Source organism: Monoraphidium neglectum (genome assembly GCF_000611645.1).
Source record: "Monoraphidium neglectum strain SAG 48.87 unplaced genomic scaffold scaffold02304, whole genome shotgun sequence".
Lineage (NCBI taxonomy): Eukaryota > Viridiplantae > Chlorophyta > Chlorophyceae > Sphaeropleales > Selenastraceae > Monoraphidium > Monoraphidium neglectum.
Genome location: NW_014011324.1, coordinates 1 through 9,691, shown reverse-complemented (window position 1 = coordinate 9,691; position 9,691 = coordinate 1). Strand labels below are relative to the sequence as shown.

At 64.3% G+C, this 9,691-nt stretch overlaps 2 protein-coding genes across 2 annotated transcripts; both read right to left on the bottom strand.

Moving 5' to 3' along the window:
• Positions 1-4: 4 nt before the first annotated feature.
• On the bottom strand, positions 5-2,737 carry MNEG_10413 (exostosin-like glycosyltransferase; the record flags this gene model as incomplete). Its single annotated transcript, XM_014041116.1, has 6 exons — positions 5-8; positions 641-774; positions 1,040-1,081; positions 1,329-1,545; positions 1,963-1,978; positions 2,101-2,737. The coding sequence occupies 6 exons, from the start codon at positions 2,735-2,737 to the stop codon at positions 5-7; spliced, it is 1,050 nt and encodes a 349-aa protein (XP_013896570.1).
• A 3,300-nt stretch (positions 2,738-6,037) lies between these two features.
• MNEG_10412 (hypothetical protein) lies at positions 6,038-9,527 on the bottom strand (the record flags this gene model as incomplete). The annotated part of the gene is made up of 7 exons (XM_014041115.1): positions 6,038-6,718; positions 6,999-7,174; positions 7,455-7,563; positions 7,823-7,898; positions 8,232-8,590; positions 8,809-9,274; positions 9,427-9,527. 7 exons carry the CDS (start codon positions 9,525-9,527, stop codon positions 6,038-6,040), a joined length of 1,968 nt encoding a protein of 655 aa, XP_013896569.1.
• Positions 9,528-9,691: the final 164 nt, after the last annotated feature.

Below are 9,691 nucleotides of genomic sequence, written 5' to 3'. Positions count from 1 at the left end.
GGCGTCAGCTGCGGGGCCGCGGCCGCGGCCGGGCGCCGCGGCGGCCGGCTGCTGCCGCAGCAGCGCGCGCCGGCGCCGCTCCTCGTGGCCGGGGCCGGTCCCCTGCTCCTCAGGCAGCGGGGCGCCGTCGGCCCCGCTGTAATCCTCCGCGCCCGCATTTGGTCTTTCCGGCTGCTGCTGCTGCTGCCCCGCCCCGGAAGCCCCGCCGCTGGCCGTACCGCCCGCGTCCAGCGCCGCCATCGCCGCCGCCGCGGCGGCGGCTGCTGCGGCGACCGCGGACGCGGCGTCCTCACGCGTCCCGTTCCCGCGGCGGCGCCGCCGGACGCCCTTGATGCCCCCCAGCCTGAACGCCGTCGCGGGGTCCTCCTCTGACTCATGCTGCCCGCCGCCGCCGGCGGCCGTCCCGGCCGCTGCCCTCTGCACCCACTCAGGGGCGTTCGGGTTGGCGAGCCCCAGCGCCGACCAGTCGGCCCGCAGGTCGGCGCCGACCATCAAAACATCCAAGCAGCCCGCGCCTGTTGAGGCGCATACCCAGGCGTCCACCGCCAACCCCTCCAGCCACCTCGGCAGCCGCGCCGGCGCCCCCGCAGCCGCCGCCGCGGCGCCGTCGCTCGCGGCGTGCGCGCAGTCGAGGCCCCACCAGCCGGCGTCGCACGCGCAGAAGCCGCGGCGGCAGGCGCCGCGGCCGCTGCACTGGTTGGGGCAGACCATCTCGGAGCGCAGGCCGCAGCCGGCGCCGCCGTAGCCATCCAGCCCGCAGCCGCACACCGGAATCTGGAGGGGGGTGCGACGCGCAAGCAGTTGGTCAATCGCGCATGCACCTGCATGCAAGCACGGGTTCCGCACACTCTCTCTTTCCCTCTCTCTTTCACACACACACACACACACGCAGATGTACACACACGTGGCATGCGTGAAGTTGCCCTCATTTACGCAGGCCATTGTATTAAGTCGGACGTGTCAAGGGCCGGAAGCGATGTGTGGCGCAGCAGGCTGTGTTTACCAGCCTACGCTGGCCGCATGAGCCTGGTGACCCCACCTTTGGGGCGTTGAGCACGCACCACCCCTCAGGCCCGTACACCTGCGGCAGATGAGGGAAGCGGACGAGACACGCGGTAACATATGCACATGTGCTTGAGGAGAGAGGGGGATGCAATACAAAAGCTTCTGCTGCCACAAGCATGTTCCAAACCACATGCCCATGCGTGGACCCTCCCTTACACTGTCTCCCAGCCTCTTGCAAAGACACAACATAATGCAGATGCGGCGCACGCCGCGCACAATCGCCCCATCATCAGCGCGGCCAAATCCCTAACAAAGACCCCCACCTTGTCGTATGGCACTGTGATGTGGTGCCAATTCAGCTTGTTCCCCTTCCCGTCGTCCGCCAGCCGGCTGCAGGGGTCGAACAGCGGCCGCCCCTCCTGCACCGGCAGCGTGCCCGGCGGGCTGCCCTCGGGCGCAGGGATGCGCCCATACTTGGGGTTTCCGAGCTTGGGGTCGCAGTAGCAAGCGCCGATGTCGTCATCGCAGATACCCGCGCACCTGTTGGTTACGCCGAGCGCGCCCGCGTGAGGGATTCGGAGGACAGTTGCATGGGGCGCAACAGGAGGGTTGTGCTGCTGGGCACTGATCAGCCTGTGAGGTCCGAGCGAGCCCTCAGCACAACGCCTCCTTCCCCATCCCCGCCGAGGTGTCGGCGGCGCCGTGCGCCCCCATGGCACCGCCGCCCCCCTGGGGGTGCCTTCGCTCTGTTCACCAGTGGGCCCGTATTGAATCGAATTTAATGCCAAGCACGCATTCTATCAGCCAAACACGCAGGATCCTGACCTGGAATAGGTGCTTTCTGGCGTAGACCAGTCGAGATCCCTCTTGTCGGGCCCGATGTGGCTGTTCGGCTCCGTGCTGTTCCGGGGGTTGCGGTAGCCCCGGGTGCAGGGCCGCTTCAAAGGGTCGGCGCACCTCGGCCCGCCCCAGCCTGTGAAGAGCATCGGGCGGGCGCCGAACAGGAGGCCCGCCGCCGTCAGCGTTTCCAGCGGGAGGGGCAATCATGCGGGGCGGCCCGGGCGCGGCCCGGGCGCTCGGCCCCCACTCGCGCACCTGCCGGGCAGTCGCATGTGCCGGTGTCTCCGCGGCAGTTGCCCACGCCGCTGCAGCCGCTGGCGCAGGGCTTGGACATGATAGGAGGGGCCCTGAAATCGACCAGGGACTGGGACTGGTAACCGCCGCACCACCCGCCGGTCGCGCCCACGCAGCGACCCTGGTACACTCTGCCGCGAGGGCGGTGGTGCTGCTGCCGCGGGTGCTGCTGCTGCTGCTGCTGCTGTCGCTGCTGCTGCTCCTGCTGCTGCTCCTTCCCGTGCTGCTCCTTCCCCTGCTGCTCGTGCTTTCGCGGGCGGTGGTGCCGCCGCTCAGAGCTTTGCCCGGCTGGCGAGCGCGCGCTGCCGGCGGGGACACCATTGTCGATATCCGAGCTGTCGCTGACCAGGCCGGCTGTGGCGGTGCTCACAGGGCTCCGAATTGAGGCCATGAGGGCCCCCACGACGGCGCCGGCGCCGCTGCCAGACGCAATGGCTGCTTGCTGGGAGCTCTCGCCGCCGTGTCCGCCGGCGTGAGCACCGTCGCTGGCCGGTTGCTGCAGGCTGCGGCCCGCAGGCTCTGCGTCGGCCCTGCTGCCGCCGGTTGTGGGCGCGTCGTGGGGATTGGAGGTGTGCCGCGTTGCTGCGTTCGAGGTCATGCTGTTGCGCGAAAGCGATCCAGCGACTAGCGCAGCAGCCATTAGCAGGAGCACTGCCCTGAGCATCATCGTTGCTTGCACCTCTAGCAAACCGTAACTATAGATCAAAAGCGCGGTTCATCGCTCGCCGTCCGAGATCTAATGCATGGTTGCACTGAACAGTATGACACGCATATACGGTGTGTGAGGCCATCAGCGCGCGCATAGCGGACCGTGGATGCACAGCTGTGTATCAAGTGGTTCAAGTTTGAAACTGCCCGGCGTCACCAGCCCTAATTGTTGCGCTCACTCATGGTCCAGCATGCTTGTGGACAGTCCTGCCGGCCCCAGCTCAACGTGTACAAATGTAATACGGCACATTGCATCAGCCTGTCCCAAGGTGCAAATCAAACTGTCCTGGTCTGTCTGGTTTTTTTCTTTAGCACAGTCAGAACTGCAGCAAACTCTTGGCCATTGCGACAGCAAAGAGCGTCGTTCGGCAGTAAGCATCATCTATGAGTGTCCCTGCATTCGTGCAGAATGTGCATCCGAATTAGCAGAGGTAAGCGCAACGCAGCACAGGGCGATTGTGCCGTGGCCTTGCTCTCTGGAGGCGAGTCGGACGGGGCGGCAGTGGGGCAGTGGCGTAGTCTCAGCGCGCTGAGTAAAACGCTCATTGCGTCGCCGCGCACCTTGGGGGTGCATGCCCGCCGTTCAGCTGGTGGAAGTGCGGATAATTCGCTGCAGCTGCCCGTCAAGCATGAATGCATGTGCTGTTGTGTGACAGCTCACATAGCAGTCGTGTTGACCAGTGCTCGACGCTTGGCACGGCAGGTCACCACAATCAGAAGCAAGCATGCCAGCTTGTTGGGCGCCGCGCGCCACGTTCCCTGACTGTGCGCACGTCACAGCGTGCTTGGTGGTGTCCAGGCGACTTCTCATCACTGTCGTGGCCCACATCCCGTGTGCAGGTCCCGATTACCGCAGCGACCGCGAACGGAACCCCGGGCCGGGTTGTACCCACCGCGACCTCGGATGATGTCGCTATTTTATGCAATGTAGATCAGCGTGGGGACTATAATCATCCATGCTATTATCCCTTTTGCGCGGAAAGAGGGCAGCGCAGCTCGGCAAGCACCACAATGCACCTGCTCACATATCAGTCGCGTCGAAACGCGCGCATATAACTGTTGGAGAAACTTTACAATATCATTTGATGGATCTGGGAGTTCCTGGGCTGCGGTCAAACGTCTCTTGTGGCCATTCTCCCTGCATTGACCATTGTATGTGTCCGGGCAATGTGCTTGAACTGCTGGATCATTTTTCACATATGACGTGTGCCAACCGGCACGACACAGAGGCATGTTTAGCACGATGACAAGGCAGCCTTGCAGCTGTGTGAGGAGACAGCGTGTTTTGGAGGGGGGTCATATGCAGGATTGGCCTGCAGGTGGGCATTGATGGTGTGGACACGTTCTATAAGTTGGGCGCATGTCCCCCCCAAATGCAACCCCTTGAGGCTGGAAAAAACCAAGTTGTGACCATACATGAAAAAAAATACAAAATGGTCCACGCCCAGGGGGTTTTGCTTTTTGGACCAACTCTGTTGACTAGATCGGGGCCCTATCACAGGCATCCAGCAAGCACACACGCCATCCCCATTGTGCTGTGTCTGCCAAACCCGGCGATGGTGGCTATCCTCCCTTTAGACAACCCATGCCTCTAGACAGCACAGGCACCCAGCGCCGCACCCCCGCCCCCGGTCACCTGCACGAGAATTATAATACAGCCCCGCCATCAGAAGCGCGGGCCTCGCCGTCAATCCCCTCTCAGACCCTGCCCGTCGCACCACACAAGCTAATTGCGCCCCCCGCCTGCCAGGGCGCGCCCCGCCGCCGGCACCGACTGTGGACCCCACCCCTCTAGCGCAGAGCCCAGGCCCCCGAACCCCTTGCAGACCCTGCCCGGCGCACCCAAACGCCCCGTCAACAGATTTGGGTCCCCCGTCGGCCCCCGCGCGCCCCGGCCCGCCATCGCCAACTCTCAGCCCCCCCTCCCCCCGCCGTCCGAAAACCGTTGGCTGCCATCACGTTACTTTGCAGCTGCTTGGCACGCACTAGCCCCATCCTGCTCACAGGCAAGTTGAGGATTTCTACGAAGGGCACAAGGGTTGTGGCATACGGCATCAGTCACAGCAGATAAGGGCTTACTTCAGACGGCAGTCACACCAGATGTTGTGGGTGGCAGCCTCAAATGTTTGATCTTCCGCAGGTCAGCAAACACGGTGGGTACACGTGCGAGCAGACGCATGCGCACCATCCATGATGCGTCCTGTACTTGAGCGTCGGGTGGCGAGGCGAGGTGAAAAGAAAGAAAGCCCACGCCATCGGGCTGCGTCGGCCGTACGAGTGGCGACGGGTGGCATGATGAGATTTGGGTCGGTCCCCACACCCAGTTGGTGATATTGCCGGTAACGAAGAGTGTGTGATTGGCCCCAGCCCATGGCGCGACGACAGCCTCTTTAAACTCTGGGCCCACAGTCGGCGGGGGGCTCGAGGTGCCTGGCACAGGGCGTGGCGGAGCCGAAGCGCTGTGCAATAATGGCCAAAAGAGCATATTATGGGCGGGAAGCGGGGCGGCCCTAAATGCATGCCCAACATAAGTCGCAGGATCCTCGTGATGCCACGCATCGGCAATGGCAGCAGCACACGCTCCACCAGGCTTTGTGCACAGGGCGCGCGCCGTTGTTCTTTCGGGCGTGAAAAGGGGTGTGCCCAAGTCGCAAGCTGCGGCGAGGCTGCTATGTGGTGGTGAGGGGGTGCCCCAAGCGGGTGCTGGTGCGCAAAAGCGGCAGCAGTCTTGTGGCGGAGAAGACGCACCCCTGCCCAGGATGTGTGTTTGATATATGTGGCGAAAGGAAGAGCTCTATCTGTTGGCCCGATACAAAGTGGGTGAGAGCATGTGTTGCATTGCCATCGATGCTAATCGCAAGTGCGTGAGTCCATGCAGATTGCGTCGAGCCACAGCGCAGCAGTGCGCGCAGGCCCCACAAGCCCGCTGCCGGCCTTGCTCCGGCGCCACTGCGCCGGGGCCTCGGCACCCGAGGGCTGGAGGACTTGTGGTGGGTCGAGGTCAGATTCCGGCTCACGCACACACCAGCGCCAACGTCTGGTGGCGTGCCAAGTACACGTCAGCAGGGCAGGCAGCATCACCCCTGCTCTGGTGCTTCGACGAGCCAGGCTCACGCCACGCGCTTGCGCGCGAGCCGGATGCTCCAGTGTCGAGGAAGCTGCTCGGAAGCCAGGCCGCGCGTTGCTGGTATCAAAAGTCCACTGTGGGAATCAATTTTGCGACGGTCTCCACGACTGGTGAGTTGGCGGCCGACGGCGCCGCGAAGCTTACGGCGGCGTCCGCTACGTCCTCGTGCACCAGCGACACGGCCGACGACCGCGGCGCCATCGCCAGCGCGGCCGCCGGCGCCGCGGCCGCGGGGCAGGCGCTGGGGTTCTTGACGATGTTGTTGACCGTGACGATCGGGACGACGAGCACGGTGGACAGCGTGCCCGCGCCGACCTGGCCGTCCGGCGGCAGGCCCTGGAAGATGGGGTTGCTAGGCGACACCAGGAAGTCGCTGCGCAGCACCAGCCTGTGCAGGCCGTCGCACAGCCCGTTGTCGCAGGGGTTGAGCGGGCAGAACTTCGGGACAACCGACGGGTTGAGCGTCAGGGTGTTGCAGGTGAGGGGCGCGCCGTCGCCGTTGGCGTTGAGGGTGCAGCCGGCGGGCGCGACCGCCAGGGGCGTGCCCTGGGGCGACGAGCCGGTGTTGCGGATGACGTAACCCAAGTCAGGCGTCGGCTTCACCGCCAGCTGGGGGTCCACGGCCACGAAGATCCCGGTGAGGTTCGCGCCCGTGTTGCCGGTCAGGTAGTGGCGGCTCTTGAACGTGAAGTTCCCGGTGACGCTGCCCAGCGGGAGGTCTGAGTTCAACGCGACATAAGTGTTCTGTGAGGGTTTCGTCAGGCGGGGTGAGGAGAGTGGGCAGTTGCTTTAGGGGCGCAACTGAGTGCAAATGAGGGCCACCTGGCCTCCGCCACACCTGCAGGGCGCGAGGGCACTTGCGACGACCCAATACGCCAGGCAATGTAAGAGAACCTTCCAGGCGTGTGCCAATCCATGCGTGGTGTGTGTGTGTGTGTGTGTGTGTGTGTGTGTGTGCACACGTGCACGCGCGTGCACCCACACACACAATCACGATGCCGCGCCCACGAGCGCCCCCGCCCACCTTCCAAGGGATGAACGTGCGCGTCAGCGCCGCAGGCGGCAGGGTCATGCCTGTGATGGACGTGTCGACGTTGTTGGCGAGGACGAACCAGCTCTCGAGCCGGGTGTCGAGCCACCGGCTGGTCACGCCATCATTTAGCCTGACCGTGCCCCACACCCACGCCTTGATGAGGCCGTCTGTGTGTGTTGCAAAGACAGGAGGGGTGCATGAACCAGGTGGACGGTGGATGTGACGACTGCGGGATGAGCTCTGCGGTGCAAGCGAAGCCAGCTAAATAGCACAGGGTAGAGTGGGGTCAACGTGATGCAAGGCCAGCAAGCAAGCCGTAATGTGCGTGCGTGAGCCGGGCAGCTGCTAAGTTCCTGCCAAGACCGACAGGGGCGCCGCCGGCAGGCGGCAAGGGCGCAGCTGCACTTAGTGCAGCTACCGCTTGCTGCAGGCTGCAGCAAAACGCACCGGGCAGGTACCAGGCCTTGGAGTCGGGGCGGGTGTCGATCCTGGAGCGGTACACCTTCTTGCACACCGGCGTCGTGTTGTCGCAGGCCCACTGCTGGATCACGCCTTGCTGCGGTGCGCAGGGTGGGCGGACAGGGTGGGGTGAGAGGCTGCCAGTTGGGCCTGCTGCTGCTGTGGCACACGCATGCTTGTTGGAAGCCGTTTTGTGTTATAAAGACATGACGGATGTCCAAGAATCTGAGCGCTGCCAAGCATATGCTCACATGGGTCACATCAATAGGGTCCAGGGCGGACGCCACCAAGAGGGAAGCAAGACAACGCACATAGGGGCAGCTTCCGCGGGCACAGCTTCCCCTGCGCCGCCTCACCTCCTCGAGGCCAAAAGTGACGTTGCCGCCCTGCCAGAAGAACGACACCCGCATGTTCACGTTGACGTTGACATTGCTGCAGGGCAGGGGAGGGGTGAGGGGCGGGGGCGTGCAGAAGCGGCTGGGCGTGAGGGGAGGGCGCGGCAAGGGCAAGGAGTGTGGACTGCGTTGAAGCACAGCTTGTGCATACATCAAACACACATGACAGACAACTTGCACCGTCACAGTGGCGGCCCCAGCTGTGCACTAGCTACAAACGCACACGTTAGCTTGCACGCACGTGCGCAGACGCGCGCGCGCGCACACACACACACACACACACACACACACACACACGTGCGCACGCTCATGCGCGCGCACGCATGCACAAAGCATCACCCCACAACCAAAACGTCCCTCAGCCACTCACTCAGGGAAGTTGAACTTCCCGACGACGATGTCCAGGGGGATCGTGCCGGCCACCCTCTGCTTGTGCGGCATGCATGCGCCGACCTGCAGCTGCGTGCTGCCAAAGTTGGGGTCCAGCCCGGGCCGGGTGAACCAGGTCTCGGCCTGCAGGAAAGTCCTGAAGCCGATCCAGCCGCTGCAGTCGTAGGGCGTTGTCAGGACGGTGTTGGGGTTGGGCAGCGGGTCAACCGGCTTGTACCAGGTGGTGCCGACCGGCGGGCTGATCGGCGGCAGGTCGGGGACGGGGGGCCTGTCGTCCGGCGGCGGCGGGTCGGGCTCGGCGCAGGTGGCGGCGTCGTCGTTGCACACAGACAGGGTGATCTGGAGGGGGGAGGGTTGAGGGTGTGGGGGGCGACTTGACGCCAGCGGTGGGAGGCCCGGCATGCTGTAAATGCCTTGCAGCTGAAGCAGCCCCCCTTCCCCGCGATAGATGGCTGCCAGGCGTTGCGCGCCCCACTCCAGCCCATGTGAATCACACACACCCGCATGACCCCTGACCAGGCACTCGAGCCATGCCACGGCAGCCCTCTTCTACCCACCGAGGCAGCGGCGGAGAACGTGCCGCCGTTCAGCTTGGAGTTTGACAAGATCTTGTGGTCCGGCGGCACGTACGAGTCAGAGCGCAGGAACAGCCTGTGCAGGCCCCTCTCCAGCAGCGTGGTGTCGAGCGTGTTGACCAGCGTGCAGTTCTGCACCATGCCCTTGAAGACCTTGCAGCTGCTCGCGATGTCGGCGGCCTGGGAGTCCTGCAGCACGATCTTGCCCTTGAAATCGGCCGCCTCTGGTGTGTAAAAGTCGGGGTCGATGGACACGAACACGGACGTGATGTTGGACGAGCGCTTTGCGCGGAAGTATGTGAAGTGCATCGACGTGAACGTGAAGAAGTTCGCGATGGACTTCAGCGGCAGGTTTGTCCGCAAGTCGGCGTGCTGCTGGCCCCAAGGGAAGTCTGTGTAGGAGTACTGTTCCACCCCCAGCACCTTGTCACCGATCGCCGGTTGCGTGCTGGGTAAGGGGGGTGGCGTCGGAGGGCAGCGCTAGCGCTTACATATCGGCCGGCGAAGAAGCAGGCTCGGGGCGGGGCGGCTTCAAGATCACACCCAGGCGCCCCCGGTCCCGCCCCAGCGTGCGCCCCCGGCTGTCCCCGCCCTGCTCACTTGCGGTTGTTGATCAGCATGAAGGTGTCGATCCTGGCCTGCAGCACGCGCTTTTTGGACTTGCCGTCGTCCAGGCCGTTGTAAGTGGCCACCAGCGTCATCTTGGTGAGGCCGTCGGGGATGCTGGCCCTGAAGACTGACCCCGTGTACGTCTGGATGGTCAGCGGCAGCACCGCCCTGCACAGCGTGTTGGCGGGGTTGCAGCTCCAGGTGGCGCTGCGCAGGGCCTTGGACGTCAGGCGGTAGCGGCTGCGCAGCTTGGTGG